Source organism: Aulostomus chinensis, chromosome 1 (assembly GCF_037954235.1).
Source record: "Aulostomus chinensis isolate RoL2024-O1b breed Wild chromosome 1, RoL_Achi_v1.0, whole genome shotgun sequence".
Taxonomy (NCBI): domain Eukaryota; kingdom Metazoa; phylum Chordata; class Actinopteri; order Syngnathiformes; family Aulostomidae; genus Aulostomus; species Aulostomus chinensis.
In genome coordinates, this window is record NC_141320.1 from 50,841,465 (window position 1) to 50,863,854 (window position 22,390).

Consider the following 22,390-nt stretch of genomic DNA (forward strand, 5'->3'; position numbering starts at 1 on the left):
TTGTGACAACCGATTTGATTTGGAAACCATCTCATCTAAATCTCCTCTCCAAAAACCCTCTTCTGCAACTTTGTACCCAAGTTGTCTCCTCATCAGGCACCACAGTATCCAGTAGGTTCAGTTAAAACAGTCATCAGTGATTAATGTTCATGTTCAATGATGAGGTTTTGATTTATTCTTCTAGAATCATCTGAACAAACCCTCCTCAACACTGTGAAGCCTTCATCTGACAGGAGGAGTTTCTTTTCCCAGTGATTCCACTGACAGTGAAAAGCTTCGTTCATCAGACTGGTCTGATAGGATCAACTACTGGTTGCTCTGGAGTGGAAACAGCAACCTGTCAGGAAACATTAGCCAGATCAAAGCCAAGATTAAAGCAAGAGCCTCCAGATCAAAGTCAGAATTGATGATGATGTCATCAGGGGGCTTTGATAGTGTCTTTATTTGTAGCTAGAATTCTGTCTTTGATCTCAGGAGGACATGAAAGAAACCCAATTGAGGAAAGCAGAGGAGAACATTCAGCTTCATTAGAAACACTTGAACTGTTCAACAGTAGAATTTGTTTGAAACAGTTTACAACACTGAGTGACAGGATTGAAGAGGGGAGATTTTGGTATTTTCAGTTTAATTCTAACTTGCAGAGGATGGTTTTGATCCTTTTGATGGTTTTTGATCCATCGACCTCTGGGTTGTGGGTCCAGCACGCTTCCGCTGAGCCACTCTGCTCTACCATCGACTGAACAGTCCTTGTTTTAGGAGAGCATTATCTGTCTTTGTCTCTCCCCTGCTCTCCTGCTCTCTTTCCCCTCAGTTAGTCCTTGACATGATCCATGCTCTACAGCTCTGCGGGTGGAATGAAGACCTGCGTCTGCTCTGCCCGTGCCGTCCTTCATCTCAACCTCAATTGTTTGACCCACCTTTATAATGATCGGACTCGCTCCTGCTGAGCACGCCAGGCGCTGCAGACAACACAACCAAACTGGCCCTGATCAGGATTTGACAGGCCGAACTCGCGCCGAAATCTTTTCAAAAAATCCATTTTTGTCACCCACTTCAAGATGGGTGGGAACATGCCCTAAAAACACCAAGAATAATATCCACCACCTTCTGAACGGGGCCTGGCCCATCTCCTGCATCAGGGGCAGTCGCACCTCAGCTGTTCAACAGCTGTTCGCCCTAACACTCAATGAGACAAAGACATAGAAGCTCAAGCTGCTGTTGAGGAGGCCGTGATCGTATAGTGGTCAGTACTCTGCGTTGTGGCCGCAGCAACCCCGGTTCGAATCCGGGTCACGGCAGCATGAGACAAATTTCTTTGTGTGTATTGATGGACACAAGCCAAGCAGAAATTTCCCACAATGCAATAGGGCAGTGTTTGGTCAGTGTTGAGCAGGTGTCAGTCTGACAATGATGTCATATTATTGTGTCATCACCTGACCAGACCCAAAAGTAGGTTCAGGTATCAGTTTCTTCTCAATGCTAATGTCTGCTAGCTTAGTCTGCTACTTTGATGGCTCTGCCTGCTCAAAGGTCCAGACCCCTGGATGTGGTGGTTCCTACCTGAACGTAGATTCTGTCAGCTCATGTTGTTAAATCAACTCACCAGGAACACCAGTAGATTTCAATGGACTGACAATGAGTCTCATCGAATGGTAAACATGTCAAATATGAAGTCATCACCTGAGGAGGTCTGCTGCTGGAATGAAGCTCCAGATATTCACAAGATATTCTAGATCTTAAAATAAAGCATTTTTATATTTGATTCCTTATTCATTCAGGTCATCCAGTCATGTGACTGAAGTCATCCAGTCACGTGACTGAAGTCATCCAGTCACGTGACTGAAGTCATGCAGTCACATGACTGAAGTCATCCAGTCATGTCAGTGATGTCACTTGGCAGGACTGTCATTGCCGTCTCATTCTAGAAAAGAATCCAGACTCCACATACAAGATGGTTGATGTTTTCTTGACTTGATGCTCTGACTGTCAGGGTGGATGACAGCTTCTTCTGCTGCTGCATCTGAGTGGCTAGGATTGGAGGTTTTACCTCCCAAGGTTGTTTGGTTCATGGTGAAAGTTCAAAATTCCAGTCCCCAACCTTGGCTGTTCTGAAACTCTTCTCCTGAATCACTCCTGAGCTGCAGCAAGAACAAATACCAGTGCCAACCAGATCAACTTAATGGCTGTTTTTGTAGTGATTTGATGCCTCATGAGGAGAAAATTTGGGCACAAATGTTGGACAAGAGTGTTTGTGGAGGGTGTTTTTTTGTTGTTGTTGCAGTGTTGTAAGTCACTGTAACTGCAGCTAAAAGATTGAACTTTCTCAAAATGTCCTCAAGATGGTTTCCAATGACATCAGTTGTCACAAGAGGAAGTCTGCATGTAAAGACACTCAGGTGTGCCCAGCTATTCTTATGAGAACATTCGATCAACTTCATTCTATGTGCAGCCTAACCTTAATCTTAATCTTAATATTAACCAACTGAATCTTAATCTTTATTTGAAACTAAACTCAATCCAGACCTTGACTCTGAAATTCATGCAAGAACTCACAAACTGCATTGCGCTGCATCAGGGCCGGTCTTTGGTCCCCATGAGGACGAGGACTCCTGATCAGTGTTGATGATGGAAATGGTCTCCAACACCATAAAACAAGAAATACAGACACGTGTAAACACACACAGTGACCCCGCATGTCGTTTCTGTCCAACTTAAATTTTCATTCATGACCCAGAACCTCTCAAAAGCCCTGAAGAAAAATTGAATATTTGGAGTTTGAAAGCCATAAATCACATCCATATCATCTCGTCCATCTCAGTCTGATCTCATCTTTGTTTGTTGTTTTTTAATGAGGGACAAATTGGTACTTGGTCAAAAAAGCACTCTGGGAAAATGATCCTGCTTTCAGGGAGGTCTTTGGTGAGTTTGCTAACAATGCAGAGAACCATGACGGAACCAAGCACAAGGCTGCTGCCCTCTGCATCACAGCTACACTTTGGAGTCTGTTTGAACTGAATGGGAAGGGTCTGACATCATCACACCAGTACGACAACAAGTGACCGTGAACCAAAGAAAACCTTCACTGATGAGTCCATGGATCTCATTGATCTGTGCCATTTCCTGATCTTCAGGTTCTGTCTTTGATTTCTTTCTTTGATCTCTAAATTCTGAGCTTTGGTTTCCTTGGTCAGTCTTTGAATTCTGGTTCATAATAAAAAAGAACTCCCAGCATATTTCTGCAGACCATTGATAGGGAGTTTACCAACTGCACCATAGCAACCCTCTTGCTGTCTGCTGCTGTGCCATTGAAAAGTAAGACAGCCTGGCAGTCAACAAACTGGGCTCAACAGAAAAATGTCAAATAAAGATGGATTAAAGACCAGGAGGAAATGTAACCAACCTACAAAGATGGAGGGGAATTGAGACCCACATGTTTGCCATCCTTGATGAACTGTCCACTGGTGCAGGGGATGAGGTCATGGCCATGATCTGGGAGCCAGTCCTGGATGTTAAATGCCCTGATGATGGACAGTGTAGTGGCAAAATGTCTGGCCCACTGACTGAACTCTGCCACAAATGAGGAACAGCAGGCAGCAAGGAGTAGAAATGAAGAGGAGAAATGGAGAGAACAGAAAGAATGAGAGATCATGGAGGAAAGAGGCTGATATTTGCATGTGTTCTGACTACAACACAGCAATCTAGAGAAACCATGACCTGGATTACTGAGGACCTCCACTGGCAGTTCATTTCTGTTGATCATAGGGCCATGCTGGGTGAGGCAGGAATGAATCCTGGGACTGAGGTTGTGGAGCAATGGTCACCTTTCCTGCTGAAACTGTCAATTCTTCTGCTTGGTTCTCTCCACAAAACCAGTCCCTTAACGGAGCTCAAACCCCAGTTACAGCTGTGGGAGCCCAGAATCTGACACACTGGACCATCAGGAACAGCTTTGTGCTTTCAAACAACAGAGACGACACTCAAGGACTCAGGGAACGCAGGAATCTCTGGCCTCAGCTGACATGTTGAATTTCAGCAACATTTCATGATGCTGAGTTTAGCAAACCAATGAGAAGATGAAGGAGGCCGTCAACTCCTTCAAGCTCAACATCTCCACTGCTTTACCCAGGAGGTCAGAGGTCAAAGCAGAACCTGCACCCCCAACCTCTGATGTTTACTCCACACAGAGATGAGGGGTCAGTTCAGAGGGGTGAGTTGGACTCTGGGCAAATCTTTTCATTCAGTCAATTGTCTCCACCAACTTCAATATGGGTCTGGACCTGCACAGTGTTGTGCCAACTCAACCAGACCAAGAGATTAATTCAGAGATGTGACAATCAGTCCAGCTGAAGAAGGCTTTCGACCTGTGAGGCCTAACACCCCTTTACAAAGCCTGAATTCAAGTGACCACATGCTCTTGAACAAAGGGTCGTAAAAGGTTATGACTCTGGCCACTGACCCCCCTCTGAGAACCTGGCCACTGACCACATCCAAGAACCTGTCAAAATGCTATTGGCTGAGAGCCAGTATCATCCCACAGGAAGTGACATCATCAGCCTCCACATATAAAACTTCAGCACGAAGAAGATTCTCTCTCTCTGTGATTTTCGCCTCTCGGGGATTTTCTTCCCTTGGGTGGTTTGCAAGTCTTCAGAGGATTCAACCCTCCGGTTCTCCACCTCGGACCTCGAGTACAGTGCAGCGACGACAGAGACCCCAGAAGGACAACTCTCTCCCTCCTGTTCACTCGTCCAGAGAAGCCACCGTTGAGCCACGCAACCCGCGTGAACTGGTCCCAGGAGAAAGAAAGCCCATCCCAGCTTCTTCATCCTTCCCACCAGTAACTCCAGCAGACCCTGCAGGCTGCCCCGCCGCCGCTCTGCTGCCTTCCGAGTCGAGCCGAAACGCGCACCGGAACACTGAAACTGAATCCCTTACCGCTCCACCGGGTCAAGTAAGGATTCCCTGAACTAGGCATTTTCTGGGCAGAGAAATAGCTTAGTGTGTTGTATAATGTCTGTGAATGTTCTGTTTATGTGACGAAGTCCTGTAATTAGCAGAAATTACATAGCATTATATATTATTTATTGATGTTAGTTATTAATAACCGTGACCTCTCAAGAAGGTGTTACCTGTTATTAATACTGCACAAGTGTGTTAACACACACATTTTTGGGTTTACCTTTGTCCTCTCTCTCTCTCTCTCTCTCTCTCTCTCTCTCTCTCTCTCTCTCTCACTAAGCGCTCTGCTTAGTTATTAACATTCCGTAAGTTCTACCTACACGGTTCTAACTAGCGGCTAGCTAGCCTCAGCTAACTAGCCTAGCTTTTAGCACTGCTGACGCTAACTGGTTGCGAGGCAACCATACTCCCCCTCCCCTTCTTCATTCACTCACACACACACACACACACACACACACATATTATCACTTGTGTCTTTTGGTTAGATAACCGTCATACCAACGTGTTGCTGATTGATTCATTCATTTTGAATTCATTAGCAACTCTTACGACATCACTTTCATCATCATTTTGAGTTCTTTAGCAACTCTTACTACATCACTGTTAGCATCAATATATTTTTATTATGAGAGAAAAGTCATAGTGTCTTTTGTGTACCAACATGTTGTCACGTGTCTAAGCAATAGCCAGTGCTCTGATCTCATCCTCCAACATCAGAGCTGTCCTTTGGTAGTTAATGTTACAGAATATTGACTGTTAGTAGATAAACTCTGTTAGAGACTGATAACTGTTAAAAGTTTGGTCGTATTTTAGTTTCCCTGAACTCATCAGGGTGGTGCCCCATATAATTAATATTTAATATTAATTAGTAATTTATTTAATAATCGATAATTATATTCATAATTATCAATCATCATTATTTTTGACCAATTCGCTCTTCAGCACACAACACTACCAACCTCAAAATGATGCTGACAGTGATGTGGTGAGAGTTGCTAAAAACGTCAAAATGATGCTGACAATAATGTAGTGAGAGTTGCTCAAAATCTCAAAAATGATGCCACAGTAATGTCGTGAAAGTTGCGACTAACCTAAAAAATTATGCTTACAGTTATGTAGTGAGAGTTGCTACTAACCTACGAAATGATGCTACAGTGATGTGGTGAGAGTTGCTACGAACCTCAAAATGATGCGAAAGTGATGTAATGAGAGTTGCTACTCACCTAAGAAATGATGCTACAGTGATGTGGTGAGAGTTGCTACTAATCTCAAAATGATGCGAAAGTGATGTAATGAGAGTTGCTACTAACCTACGAAATGATGCTACAGTGATGTGGTGAGAGTTGCTACTAATCTCAAAATGATGCGAAAGTGATGTAATGAGAGTTGCTACTCACCTAAGAAATGCTGCTACACTGATGTGGTGAGAGTTGCTACGATGCTCAAAATGATGCTACATAAATGTAGTGAGAGTTGCTTAAAACCTCAAATTGATGCTACAGTGATGTAGTAAGAATTGCCATTGAACTCAAAATGATGCTGAGAATAATGTCGTAAGAGTTTATACTAATCTCAAAATAATGCTATAGAGATGTAGTAAGAATTGCTAATGATCTCAAAATGATGGTACAGTAATTTCGTAAGAATTGCTGACAGTATCAGCATCAGTGATGTAAAAAAAATTGCATATGACCTCAAAATAATGCTCCAGTCATGTAATTAGAGTTTCTAATAACCTTAAAACGATGCTCCAGTGATGTAGTGAGAGTTGCAACTAACCTTAGAAATGACGCTAGAGTGATGTAATGAGAGTTGCTACAAACCTGAAAATGATGCTACAGTAATGTAGTGAGAGTTGCTACCAACCTCAAAATGATGCTACAGTCATGTAGTAAGAGTTGCAACTAAACTAAGAAATGATGCTCCAATGATGCAATAAGAATTGCCACTCACCTAAGAAATGATGCTCCAGTGATGTGGTAAGAGTTGCTAAAAACCTTGAAATGATGCTCCAGTGATGTAGTGAGAGTTGCTACAAATCTCAAAATGATGCCCGTGATGTAATGAGAGTTGCTACTAATCTATGAAATGATGCTACAGTGATGTGGTGAGTGTTGCTACTAATCTCAAAATGATGCTAAAATGATGTAATGAGAGTTGCTACAAAGCTAAGAAATGATGCTACAGTGATGTGGTGAGAGTTGCTACTATGCTAAAAATGTTGTTGACAGTGATGTAGTGAGAGTTGCTTAAAACCCTTAAAGTGATGCTGCAGTCCTGTAGTGAGAGTTGCTACTTACCTGAGAAATGATGCTCCAGTGATGTAATAAGAATTGCTACTAACCTAAGAAATGATGCTCCAGTGATGTAGTGAGAGTTGCTACTAACCAAACAAATGATGCTCCAGTGATGTGGTAAGGGTTGCTAAAAACCTCGAAATGATGTTAAAGTGATGAAATGAGAGTTGCTACAAATCTCAAAATGATGCTGACAGTAATGTAGTAAAAGTTGCTAAAAACCTCAAAATGATGCTACAGTGATGTGGTGACAGTTGCTACGAATCTCAAAATGATGCGAAAGTGATGTAATGAGAGTTGCTACTAAGCTAAGAAATGATGCGAAAGTGATGTGGTGAGAGTTGCTACGATGCTCAAAGTGATGCTACATAAATGTAGTGAGAGTATCTTAAAACCTCAAACTGATGCTACAGTGATGTTGTAAGAATTGCCATTGAACTCAAAATGATGCTGAGAATAATGTCGTAAGAGTTTATACTAATCTCAAAATAATGCTATGGAGATGTAGTAAGAATTGCTAATGATCTCAAAATGATGGTACAGTAATTTCGTAAAAATTGCTGACAGTATCAGCATCAGTGATGTAAAAAAAAATTGCATATGACCTCAAAATAATGCTCCAGTAATGTAATGAGAGTTTCTACCAACCTTAAAACGATGCTCCAGTTCTGTAGTGAGAGTTGCAACTAACCTTAGAAATGATGCTACAATGATGTAATGAGAGTTGCTGCGAACCTCAAAATGATGCTAAAGTGATGTCGTGAGAGTTGCTCCGAATCTCAGAAATGATAATACAGTGATGGGGTGAGAGTTTCTACTAATCTCAAAATGATGCTAAAGTGATGTAATGAGAGTTGCTACTCACCTAAAACTGATGCGACAGTGATGTAGTAAGAATTGCCATTGAACTCAAAATGATGCTGAGAATAATGTCGTAAGAGTTTATACTAATCTCAAAATAATGCTATAGAGATGTAGTAAGAATTGCTAATGATCTCAAAATGATGGTACAGTAATTTCGTAAGAATTGCTGAAAATATCAGCATCAGTGATGGAAAAAAAAATTGCATATGACCTCAAAATGATGCGACAGTAATGTAGTGAGAGTTGCGACTAACCTCAAAATGATTCTCACAATGATGTCGTTAGAGTTGCTACGAACCTCAAAATGATGCTAAAGTGATGTCATGAGAGTTGCTCCTAATCTCAGAAATGATGCGACAGTGATGTAGTGAGAGTTTCTACTAATCTCAAAATGATGCTAAAGTGATGTCATGAGAGTTGCTCCTAATCTCAGAAATGATGCGACAGTGATGTAGTGAGAGTTTCTACTAATCTCAAACTGATACTTCCAGTAATGTCGTGAGAGTTGCTACTAATCTCAAAATGATGCTAAAGTGATGTAATGAGAGTTGCTACTCACCTAAGAAATGCTGCTACAGTGATGTGGTGAGAGTTGCGACTAACCTTACAATAATGTTGACAGTGATGGAGAGAGAGTTGCTAAAAATCTAAAAATGATGCTGCCAGTAATGTAGTGAGAGTTCTACTGAACTCAAAATGATGCTGACATTAGAGGAGTGAGAGTTGCTACAAACCTACAAGTGATGCTACAGTGATGTCGTAAGACATTCTACTAACCTCAAAATGATGCTCCAGTGATGTGGTGAGTGTTGCTACTAATCTCAAAATGATGCTAAAGTGATGCAATAAGAGTTGCTACTAAGCTAACAAATGATGCGACAGTGATGTAGTGAGAGTTGCTACTATGCTAAAAATGATGCTGACAGGAATGTAGTGAGAGTTGCTTAAAACCCTTAAAATGATGCTGCAGTCCTGGAGTAAGAGTTGCAACTAACCTAAGGAATGATGTTCCAGTGATGTGGTGAGAGTTGCAAAAACCTCAAAATGATGCTACAGTGATGTAGTGAGAGTTGCTACTGACCTAAGAAATGATGCTCCAGAGATGTGGTGAGAGTTTCTACTAACCTCAAAATGATTCTGACAGTAATGTAGTAAGTTCCTAAAAACCTCTCAATGATGCTACAGTCATGTTGTAAGAATTGCTAATGAACTGAATAAGAGTTTCTAATAACCTTAAAACGATGCTCCAGTGATGTAGTGAGAGTTGCAACTAACCTTAGAAATGACGCTAGAGTGATGTAATGAGAGTTGCTACAAACCTGAAAATGATGCTAACAGTAATGTAATGAAAGTTTCGAATAACCTCAAAGTGATGCTGAAACTCATGTAGTAAGAGTTGCTCCGAACCTCAAAATGATGCTGACAGTGATGTGGTAAGAGTTACTACGAACCTCAAAATGATGTGACAGTGATGTAGTAAAAATTGCTAATGAACTCAAAATGATGCTAACAGTAATGTCGTGAAAATTATGAGTAACCTAAAAATTATGCTAACAGTAATGTCGTGAAAATTATGAGTAACCTAAAAATTATGCTGACAGTCATGTAGTAAGAGTTGCTGATAACCTCAAAATAATGCTACAGTGATGTCTTAAGAATTGCTAATGAACTCAAAATGATGCTGACGGGAATCTAGTAAGACCTGCTAATAACCTGAAAATAATGCGACAGTCATGTCGGAAGAATTGCTAATGATCTCAAAATGATGCTAACAGTGATGGAGTAAGAAATGCTAATGAACTCAAAATAATGCTAACAGTAATGTAGTGAAAGTTTCGAATAACCTCAAAGTGATGCTGACAGTCATGTAGGAAGAGTTGCTACGAACCTTAAAATAATGCAACAGTAATGTAGTAAGAGTTACTACGAACCTTAAAATGATGTGACAGTGATGTAGTAAGGATTGCTAATGATCTGAAATGATGTGACAGTGATTAAGTAAGAATTGCTAATGAACTCAATATGATGCTAACAGTAATGTAGTAAGAGTTGCTGATAACCTCAAAGTGATGCTGACAGTCATGTAGGAAGAGTTGCTACGAACCTCCAATTAATGCGACAGTGATGTCGGAAGAATTGCTAATGATCTCAAAATGATGCGACAGTGATGGAGTAAGAGTTGATAATAACTTCAAAATAATGCTACAGTGATGTCGTAAGAATTGCTAATGAACTCAAAATGATGCTAACAGTAATGTAGTGAAAGTTTCGAATAACCTCAAAGTGATGCTTCCAGTCATGTAGGAAGAGTTGCTACGAACCTTAAAATAATGCAACAGTAATGTAGTAAGAGCTACTACGAACCTTCAAATGATGTGACAGTGATGTAGTAAGAATTGCTAATGATCTGAAATGATGTGACAGTGATGTAGTATGAATTACTAATGAACTCAAAATGATGCTAACGGTAATGTACTGAAAATTGTGAGTAACCTAAAAATTATGCTGACAGTAATGTAGTAAGAGTTGCTGATAACGTAAAAATAATGTTACAGTGATGTCTTAAGAATTGCTAATGAACTCAAAATGATGCTGACAGTAATGTAGTAAGAATTGCTAATGAACTCAAAATGATGCGAACAGTACTGTAGTGAAAGTTTCGAATAACCTCAAAGTGATGCTGACAGTCATGTGGTAAGAGTTGCGAAGAACCTCAAAATAATGCGACAGTGATGTCGGAAGAATTGCTAATGATCTCAAAATGATGTGACAGTGATGGAGTAAGAATTGCTAATGAACTCAAATGATGCGAACACTAATGTAGTGATAGATGCTAATAAACTCAGTAATGCTTACATTAATGTAGTAAGTGTTTCGAACAACCTCAAAGTGATGCTGACAGTAATGTGGTAAGAGTGGCTACGAACCTCCAAACAATACGACAGTGATGTAGTAAGAATGGCTAATGATCTCAAAATGATGCGACAGTCATGTAGTAGGAATTGATAATAACCTCAAAATAATGCGACAGTGATGTCGGAAGAATTGCTAATGATCTCAAAATGATGGGACAGTGATGTAGTAAGAATTGCTAATGAAGCCAAAATGATGCTAACAGTAATGGAGTGAAAGTTTCGAACCTCTAATTGATGCTGACAGTAATAAAGTAAGAGTTGCTGCGAACCTCAAAATAATGCGACAGTGATGTCAAAAGAATTTCTAATGAACTCAAAATAATGCGACAGTGATGGAGTAAGAATTGCTAATGAACTCGAAATGATGCTAACAGTAATGTAGTGATAGTTGCTAATCAACTCAATGATGCTTACAGTAATGTAGTGAAAGTTTCGAATAACCTCAAAGTGATGCTGACAGTCATGTAGGATGAGTTGCTACGAACCTCAAAATTATGCGACAGTGATGTCTTAAGAATTGCTAATAAACTCAACATGATGCTAACAGTAATGTAGAAAGAGTTGCTACGAACTTCAAAAAAATGCAACAGTAATGTAGTAAGAGTTACTACGAACCTCAATATAATGCGACAGTGATGTCGGAAGAATTGCTAATGATCTCAAAATGATGTGACAGTGATGTAGTAAGAATTGCTCATGAACTCAAAATGATGCTAACAGTAATGTAGTGATAGTTGCTAATAAACTCACTGATGCTTACAGTAATGTAGTAAGAGTTGCTCCGAACCTCAAAACAATGCTACAGTGATTTCGTGAGAATTGCTTATGATCTCCAGATGATGCGACAGTGATGTATTAAGAATTGCTAATGAACTCAAAATGGTGCTAACAGTAATGTAGTGAAAGTTTCGAATGACCTCAAACTGATGCTGACAGTCATGTAGTAAGAGTTGCTACGAACCTCAAAATAATGCTAACAGTAATGTAGTGATAGTTGCTAATAAACTCAGTGATTTTTCCAGTAATGTAGTAAGAGCTTCGAACAACCTCAAAGTGATGCTGACAGTCATGTAGTAAGTTTTTCGAACAACTTCAAAGTGATGCTGACAGTCATGTAGTAAGAGTTGCTAATGAACTCAATTTAATGCTACAGTGATGTCGTAAGATTTGCTAATAAACTCAAAATGATGGTAAAAGTAATGCAGTGATAGTTGCTAATAAACTCAAAGTGATGCTGACAATAATGTAGTAAGAGTTGCGACGAACCTCAAAATAATGTGACAGTGATGTCAGGAGAATTGCTAATGAACTCAAAATGATGCTTACAGTAATGTAGTGATAGTTGCTAATCAACTCAGTGATGCTTGCAGTAATGTAGTAAGTGTTTCGAACAACCTCAAAGTGATGCAGACAGTAACGTAGTAAGAGTTGCTACGAACCTAAAAATAATGCGACAGTGATGTCAGAAGAATTGCTAAAGATCTGAAAATGATGCGACAGTGATTTAGCAAGAATTGCTGATGAACTCAAGATGATGCTGACAGTAATGGAGTGAAAGTTGCTAATAAACTCAGTGATGCTTGGAGTTATGTAGTAAGAGTTTCGAACAACCTCAAAGTGATGCTGACAGTCATGTAGTAAGAGTTGCTACGAACCTTAAAAAATGCAACAGTAAAGTAGTAAGAGTTGCTTCGAACCTCAAAATAATGCGACAGTGATGTCAGAAGAATTGGTAATGATCTCAAACTGATGGGACAGTGATGTCGTAAGAATTGCTAATGAACTCAAGATGATGCTGACAGTAATGGAGTGAAAGTTGCAAATAAACTCAGTGATGCTTAGAGTTATGTAGTAAGAGTTTCGAACAACCTCAAAGTGATGCTGACAGTCATGTAGTAAGAGTTGCTACGAACCTCAAAATAATGCGACAGTGATGTAGTAAGAATTGCTAATGAACTCAAAATGATGCTTACAGTAATGAAGTTAGAGTTTCGAACAACTTCAAAGTGATGCTGACAGTCATGTAGTAAGAGTTGCTAATGAACTCAATTCAATGCCACAGTGATGTCATAAGAATTGCTAATGAACTCAAAATGATGCAAACATTAAAGTAGTGATAGTTGATAATAAACTCAAAGTGATGCTTACAGTAATGTAGTAAGAGTTGCTATGAACCTTTAAATAATGCAACAATAATGTAGTAAAAGTTGCTACGAACCTCAAATATTGCGACAGTGATGTCGGAAGAATTGCTAATGAACTCAAAATGATGCTAACAGTAATGTAGTGATGAATGTTAATCAACTCAGTGACGCTTGCAGTAATGTAGTAAGTGTTTCGAACAACCTCAAAGTGATGCTGACAGTCATGTAGTAAGAGTTGCTTCTTACCTCAAAATGATGCTGACAGTAATGTAGTAAGAGTTGCTATGAACCTAAAAATAATGCGACAGTGATGTCAGAAGAATTGCTAAAGATCTGAAAATGATGCGACAGTGATTCAGTAAGAATTGCTAATGAACTCAAAATGATGCTAAAAGTAAAGGATTAAACGTTTTGAATAACCTCAAAGTGATGCTGAAAGTCATGTACTAAGAGTTGCTACGAATCTCAAAATAATGCGACAGTAATGTAGTAAAAGTTGCTACGAACCTCAAAATATTGCGACAGTGATGTCGGAAGAATTGCTAATGAACTCAAAATGATGCTAACAGTCATGTAGTGATAGTTGTTAATCAACTCAATGATGCTTACAGTAATGTAGCAAGAGTTGCTACAAACCTCAAAATAATGCGACAGTGATGTCGGAAGAATTCCTAATGAACTCAAAATGATGCTAACAGTAATGGAGTGAAAGTTTCGAATAACCTCAAAGTGATGCTGACAGTCATGTAGTAAGTGTTGCTCCGAACCTCAAAATATTGCGACAATGATGTCGGAAGAATTGCGAATGAACTCAAAATGATGCTAACAGTAATGTAGTGATAGTTGCGAATTAACTCAGTGATGCTTACAGTAATGTAGTAAGAGTTTCGAACAACCTCAAAGTGATGCTGACAGTCATGTAGTAATGGTTGCTACGAACCTGAAAATATTGCAATAGTAAAGTAGTAAGAGTTGCTTCGAACCTCAAAATAATGCGACAGTGATGTCAGAAGAATGGTCATGATCTCAAACTGATGGGACAGTGATGTCGTAAGAATTGCTAATGAACTCAAAATGATGCTTACAGTAATGTAGTTAGAGTTTCGAACAACTTCAAAGTGATGCTGACCGTCATGTAGTAAGAGTTGCTAATGAACTCAATTCAATGCCACAGTGATGTCATATGAATTGCTAATAAACTCAAAATTATGCAAACAGTAATGTAGTGATAGTTGCTAATAAACTCAAAGTGATGCTTACAGTAATGTAGTAAGAGTTGCTATGAACCTTTAAATAATGCAACAATAATGTAGTAAGTGTTGCTACGAACCTCAAAATATTGCTACAGTGATGTCGGAAGAATTGCTAATGAACTCAAAATGATGCTTACAGTAATGGAGAGATCGTTGCTAATTAACTCAGTGATGCTTACAGTAATGTCGTAAGTGTTTCGAACAACCTCAAAGTGATGCTGACAGTCATGTAGTAACAGTTGCTTCTAACCTCAAAATGATGCTAACAGTAATGTAGTGATAGTTGCTAATAAACTCAGTGATGCTGACAGTCATGTAGTAAGAGTTGCTAATGAACTCAGTTTAATGCTACAGTGATGTCGTAAAAATTACTAATAAACTCAAAGTGATGCTGACAGTCATGTACTAAGAGTTGCTAAGAACCTCAAAATATTGCGACAATGATGTTGGAAGAATTGCTAATGAACTCAAAATGATGTTAAAAGTAATGGAGTGAACGTTTCGAATAACCTCAAAGTGATGCTTACAGTAATGTAGTAAGTGTTTTGAATAACCTCAAAGTGATGCTGACAGTCATGTACTAAGAGTTTCTAATAATCCCAAAATAATGCAACAGTAATGTAGTAAGAGTTGCTATGAACCTCAAACTAATGGGACAGTGATGTCGTAAGAATTGCTAATGAACTCAGAATGATGCTAACTGTAATGTAGTGATATTTGCTATGAACTCAGAATGATGCTAACAGTAATGTAGTGATAGTTGCAAATAAACTAAAAGTGATGCTGACAGTAATGTATTAAGTGTTTCGAACAACCTCAAAGTGATTATGACAGTCATGTAGTAATGGTTGCTACGAACCTTAAAACAATGCAACAGTAAAGTAGTAAGAGTTGCTTCGAACCTCAAAATAATGCGACAGTGGTGTCAGAAGAATTGTTAATGATCTCAAACTGATGGGACAGTGATGTCTTAAGAATTGCTAATGAACGAAAAATGATGCTAACAGTAATGTAGTGATAGTTGCTAATAAACAAAGTGATGCTGACAGTAATGTAGTAAGAGTTGCTTCGAACCTCAAAATAAAGTGAAAGTGATGTCGGAAGAATTGCTAATGATCTCAAAATGATGCATTAGTGATGTAGTAAAAATTGCTAATAAACTCAAAATGATGCTAACAGTAATGGAGTGAAAGTTTCGAAAAACCTCAAAGTGATGCTGACAGTCATGTAGTAAGAGTTGCTACGAACCTCAAAATAATGCGACAGTGATGTCAGAAGAATTGTTAATGATCTCAAAATTATGCGACAGTGATGTCGGAAGAATTGCTAATGAACTCAAAATGATGCTAACAGTAATGGAGTGAAAGTTTCGAATAACCTCAAAGTGATGCTGACAGTCATGTGGTTAGAGTTGCTACTAACCTCAAAATAATGCAACAGTGATGTCGTAAGAATTGCTAATGAACTCAAAATGATGCTGACAGTGATGTTGAAAGAATTGCTAATAAACTTAAAATGATGCTAACAGTAACGTAGTGATAGTTGCTACGGACTTAAAAATGATGCTACAGTGATGTCGGAAGAATTTTAATGAAATCAAAAATGATTTTGACAGTGATGTCCTAAGAATTGCTAATGAACTCAAAATGATGCTCACAGTAATGAAGTGAAAGTTTCGAGTAACCTAAAATTGATGCTGACAGTAATGTAGCAGGAGTTGCTAATAACCTCAAAATAATACTACAGTGATGTCGTAAGAATTGCCAATGACATCAAAATGATGCGACAGTGATGTAGTAAGAATTGCTCATGAACTCAAAATCATGCCAACAGTGATGTAGTGAAAGTTTCGAAAAACCTCAAATTGTTGACAGTCATGTAATAAGAGTTATAATAAGTTATAATAAGAGTTATAATAAGTAATAAGTAATAATAAGTGTAAATAAATAAATAATAATGTAAATAATAAATAATAATGTAAATAATAAATAATAATAATAAGTAATAATAAGTTATAATAGTTATAATAATAGTCAGAGTTGCTATGAACCTAAAAAATAATGCGACAGTGATGTCATAAGAATTGCTAATGAACTCAAAATGATGTGACAGTGATGTAGTAAGAAATGTAATGAACTCAAAATGATGCGAACAGTATGCTTACAGTAATGTAGTAAGTGTTTCGAACAACCTCAAAGTGATGCTGACAGTAATGTAGTAAGAGTTGCGACGAACCTTTAAATAATGCAACAGTAAGGTAGTAAGAGTTACGACGAACCTCAAAATAATGCGAGAGTGATGTCAGAAGAATCGGTAATGATTTCAACATGATGTGACAGTGATGTAGTAAGAATTGTAACGAACTCAAAATGATGCTAACGGTAATGTAGTGAAAGTTTCGAATAACCTCAAAGTGATGCTGACAGTCATGTAGTAAGAGTTGCTATGAACCTCAAAATAATGCTACAGTGATGTCGGAAGAATTGCTAATGAACTCAAAATGATGCTAACTGTAATGGAGTGAAAGTTAGCATCATTTTGAGTTCATTACAATTCCCTGGTTCAGATTTGACTCGTCTGAATCCAAACACAGCAGCGTTCTTCCACCAGGCCAGATTAGTTGATCATGATAACAAGATATCTTCATGCTACTACAACACACAAACTCATCACAAGAAAAGACTTCATGGTGGAACAACAAATCTCCTCCCAATGGGAAAAACATTGAGTTGAACAATCAACTTTTCCATGATGACATGGAGAGCTTGGCAGCAGCAGCAGGCTTCCATTGGGGGCTGATATGCCAGCTCCACTTAGCCTTCTTTGGAATGGTTTCACCTGGAGTGATGCTGTTATTGAGACATTTTATCTGGAACAACACCACCTGCATGGAGACTGAGGACTTCAACAGATGCAGATGTTGACCCAGAATAAATCTAAATATTCCAGATGTGTTAAATCAATCCAGCAGCGGTGGTGGGAGCGTCGTAAACTCACTCACTCAGCAGCCGTCAGCCTCCGTACCTGCACGGAGTCCAGCCTGATGTGGTCTCTGTTGTCTGCTCCCAGAGGTGGTCTGTCACTCTGAACCAGGGGGCTCATCTCTCTGGTGGGAGGTCAGTGGAGGAGCTGCAGCGGGGGAGGTCAGGATGGGATCCTGTAGGAGGAGCTCTGGCCCTCCTTCAGCACCAGCCAGTGGGAGGGAGTTTGGAAACGTGAGGGGACACAGGAGGAGCTACAGGGGGAGGGAAGGTGGATCAGAACCATTCTAACAAGAGCGCTGAGGGGATACAGGAGGAGCTACAGGGGGAGGGAAGGTGGATCAGAACCGTTCTAACAAGAGCGCTGAGGGGACACAGGAGGAGCTACAGGGGGAGGGAAGGTGGATCAGAACCGCTCTAACAAGATCGCTGAGGGGACAGAGGAGGAGCTACAGGGGGAGGGAAGGTGGATCAGAACCGTTCTAACAAGAGCGCTGTCCCACTAATGTTCCTCACCAGAATCCACCTATCAGGGGGGAACCGTCCATGGGTGCTGATGCAGCGGACTGAAGGTTCAACGTAGTCCATGCTGAACTGGTCTTTAGGCACCAGGTGGACTTTGTGCTAAAAACAGCAGCAAAAAAACAAACAAAAACAAAAAAAAGGGGGAGAATTTTAACAAAAGCATGCAAATGAGCTGAAGAGCAAAATAGAAAAAGTAAATCAAGGTTTTTTTCAAATGATTGCCAGCTATTTAGCTCAGAGAAGGACAAATGTCAATCAAGATGTCAGAATGGAACGATCCCACTGGCTTCTGGTCAAGGGAACCATGGAGATGCTAACTTCCTTTTGGACGATAAGGGTGTCTCATCCCTGACATGCTAACTTCCTGTTCGACTATAAAGCCTGAATTATGCTTCTGCGTCGCGTAGTATTCGTACCTACGCCGTCGAAGCAGACCCCTACACCGTAGCCTGACACACGTTTCCAAAATATCCTGCGTGGTGACGTCAACGTCGAGGACTGTGATTGGTCCGCTCAGTACGTCATTTCCGGTTCAGTCGCAGCACAACAACACCGCCATTTTCAAAGTTTCTGTGGTGAAAGCTCCAAGAAAAAATGGACCAAGCCGAAGAAAGGATTATTGGCGGCACTACAAAGACTGACAAATGGCCAACAATTGTCGTCTGTGACCGGAAGAAAACCAAGGAATCCGACAAGAGCCCCGTAAACAATACAAAGACAAAGCCACACCCCCTAGCGGCTTGGCGGTGAATTGCAGAGCAACGCGTTCCCTCGACGCAGAATAAACCTGGGTTTCCAGTCGCACCTGTTTTACGCCCCCGTGCCAGATAAGGACCCCCATCGGGCTGTGCCACTCTGGAGGGAGCGCGTATCACAGTCAGTCAGCGGAACCATGCGGATCCGGGCCGGAGCTGTGGGAAGGAGCGCCAATTGTATCAGGTTGTTGTTTTCTGGACTGCAGCAGAACAGGAGCAGCCGGGACTGGAATGTAGAAGTAGGTTATCTTGAAGTTGACTAAGTTATGGTGAACGATATTGTGGTTCAACACTTTAATGAGCTTTAAGGCAAACATATTTCATGAGGAAACAACGCCGGAATTGGACGGATTTCAGCGGCACACAACAACGTATCCGATACACCTCATTGGAAACCTGGTGGTCTAAGACTAAGAAACACCAGTCACCATGAAGAAAGGAACTTTTAGCTGAGTACTCATGTTCTTTTCTGCAGGTTGAATGTCGCATTTGTTGGACAGAAGCGTCTCATCTCAACAAAAGCACCTCTTCAGTGCTGAGGCATGATGGGGCCAGGCATGAGAATGAAGTCCCAAATCCACCAGGATGAACTCAGGTATACAGCCACTCTCCAACTGACTCACAGTTGCTTCGTTGATCATTAATTCCTCTTCATTTCTTCTCTCCTTCATCTTTAACCATCCAGCTTCCAGGAAGCAGATGCTGGATGAGGCTCTGCTGAATTTCATCCTGAAGGACTGCCAGCCCCTCAGCCCTGTTGAGAGGGAAGGGTTCAGGGAACTGGTTCAGGTCCTTGAGCCTCCAGCAGCTCTTACTACATTACTGTCTGCATCACTGAGTTTATTAGCAACTATCACTACATTACTTTTCACATCATTTTGAGTTTATTAGCAATTCTTACGACATCACTTTGGCATTATTTTGAGGTCAGTTGCAACTATCACTACATTACTGTAGCATCATTTTGGGTTCAATAGCAATTCTTCTGACATCACTGTCGCATTATTTTGAGGTTCGAAGCAATTCTTACGACATGACTGTGAGCATCATTTTTAGGTCATTAGCAATTCTTACGACATCACTGTAGCATTATTTTGAGGTTTTAAGCAACTCTTACTACATGACTGTAAGCATCACTTTGAGGTTATTCGAAACTTTCACTCCATTACTGTTAGCATCATATTGAGTTCATTAGCAATTCTTACTACATTACTGTCACATTATTTTGAGATCATTCGCAATTCTTCCGACATCACTGTCGCATTATTTTGAGGTTCGGAGCAACTCTTACTACATTACTGTTGCATTATTTGGAGATTCGTAGCAACTCTTTCTACATGACTGTCAGTATCACTTTGAGGTTGTTCGAAACTCTTACTACATTACTGTAAGCATCACTGAGTTTATTAGCAACTATCACTCCATTACTGTTAGCATCATTTTGAGTTCATTAGCAATTCTTCCAAAATCACTGTCGCATTATTTGGAGGTTCGTAGCAACTCTTACTACATGACTGTCGGCATCACTTTGAGGTCATTTGAAACTTTCACTCAATTATTGTTAGCATCATTTCGAGTTCATTAGCAATTCTTATTACATCACTGTAGCATTATTTTGAGTTCATTAGCAACTCTTACAACAAGACTGTCAGCATCATTTTTAGGTGATTCGAAACTTTCACTACATTACTGTTAGCATCATTTTGAGTTCCTTAGCAGTTCATACGACATCACTGTTGAATCATTTTGAGATCATTAGCAATTCTTCTGACATCACTGTTGCATTATTTTAAGGTTCGTAGCAACTCTTACTACATGACTGTCAGCATCACTTTGAGGTTATTCCAAACTTTCACTCCATTACTGTTAGCATCATTTTGAGTTCATTAGCAACTCTTCTGACATCACTGTCGCATTATTTTTAGGTTCGTAGCAACTCTTACTACATCACTGTATCATTATTTTGAGGTTAGTTTCAAGTCTTACTACATGACTGTCAGCATCACTTTGAGGTTGTTCGAAACACTCACTACATTATTGTAAGCATCACTGAGTTTATTAGCAATTATCACTACGTTAATGTTAGCATCATTTTGAGTTCAACAGCAATTCTTACGACATCACTGTAGCATTATTTTTAGGTTACTCGCAACTCTAACCACATGACTGTCAGCATCACTTTTAGGTTATTCAAAACTTTCACTACATAACTGTTAGCATCATTTTGAGTTCATTAGCAATTCTTACGACATCACTGTCAGCATCATTTTTGATTTCATTAACAATTCTTCCTACATCACTGTAGCATTATTTTGAGGTTATTCGCAGACTTACTAGATTACTGTCAGCATCATTTTTAGGTTATTAGCAGCTCTTACTAGATTACCATCAACATCATTTTGAGGTCATTAGCAATTCTTACAACATCACTGTCGCATCATTTTGAGTTCATTGGCAATTTTTTTACTCCATCACTGTCGCATCATTTTGAGATCATTAGCAATTCTTCTGACATCACTGTAGCATTATTTTGAGGTTCGTAGCTACTCTGATTACATGACTGTCAGCATCACTTTGAGGTTATTCGAAACTATCACTACATTACTGTTAGCATCATTTTGAGTTCATTAGCAATTCTTACAACATCACTGTCACATCATTTTGAGGTTAGTTTCAACTCTTCTTACATTACCGTCAACATCAGTTTGAGTTCATTAGCAATTCTTCCGACAACACTGTAGCATCATTTTGAGGTTATCAGCAGCTCTTACTACATTACTGTCAGCATCATTTTTAGGTTACTCGCAACTTTCACTACATTACTGTGAGCATCATTTCAAGTTCATTAGCAATTCTTTCTACATCACTGTCCCATCATTTCAGATCATAAGCAATTCTTTCTACATCACTGTCACATCATTTTGAAGTTCGTAGTAACTCTTACTACATGACTGTCAGCATCACTTTGAGGTTTTTCGAAACTTTTACTACATTACTGTGAGCATCACTGAGTTGATGAGCAACTATCACTACATTACTGTTAGCATCATTTTGAGTTCATTAGCAATTCTTATTACATCACTGTCCCATCATTTCAGATCATAAGCAATTCTTACTACATCACTGTCACATCATTTTGAAGGTCGTATTAACTCTTAATACATTACTGTTGCATTATTTATGGTTCGTAGCAACTCTTCCTACATGACTGTCAGCATCACTTTGAGGTTATTCCAAACTTTCACTCCATTACAGTTAGCATCATTTTGAGTTCATTACAATTCTTACGACGTCACTGTCGAATCATGTTGAGATCATTACCGATTCTTCTGACATCACTCTCGCATTATTTTGAGGTTCATAGCAACTCTTACTACATGACTGTTGCATCATTTTAAGGTTCGTAGCAACTCTTACTACATGACTGTCAGCATCACTTTGAAGTTGTTCGAAACTTTCACTTCCATACTGTTCGCATCATTTTGAGTTCATTAGCAATTCTTAATACATCACTGTCGCATCATTTTGAGGTCATTATCAATTCTTCCAAAAATCACTGTCGCATTATTTGGAGGTTCGTAGAAACTCTTAGTACATGACTGTCAGCATCATTTTGAGGTTATTCGAAACTTTCACTACATTACAGTTAGCATCATTTTGAGTTCGTTACAATTCTTACTACGTCACTGTCGCATCA

General features: G+C 39.5%; 1 protein-coding gene and 1 non-coding gene across 2 annotated transcripts in view; both read left to right on the forward strand.

Moving 5' to 3' along the window:
* LOC147272118 (uncharacterized) overlaps window positions 1–22,390 on the forward strand; it is a 78,695-nt gene that overhangs the window by 20,130 nt on the left and 36,175 nt on the right. Inside the window, exon 4 of the mRNA XM_086202794.1 lies at window positions 10,808–10,814. Coding sequence (XP_086058920.1) covers window positions 10,808–10,814 — 7 coding nt within the window. The remainder of the gene's footprint in view (window positions 1–10,807; window positions 10,815–22,390) is intronic.
* trnah-gug (transfer RNA histidin (anticodon GUG)) lies at window positions 1,227–1,298 on the forward strand. Its single transcript has one exon. It is a non-coding gene; the product is annotated as a tRNA-His (tRNA).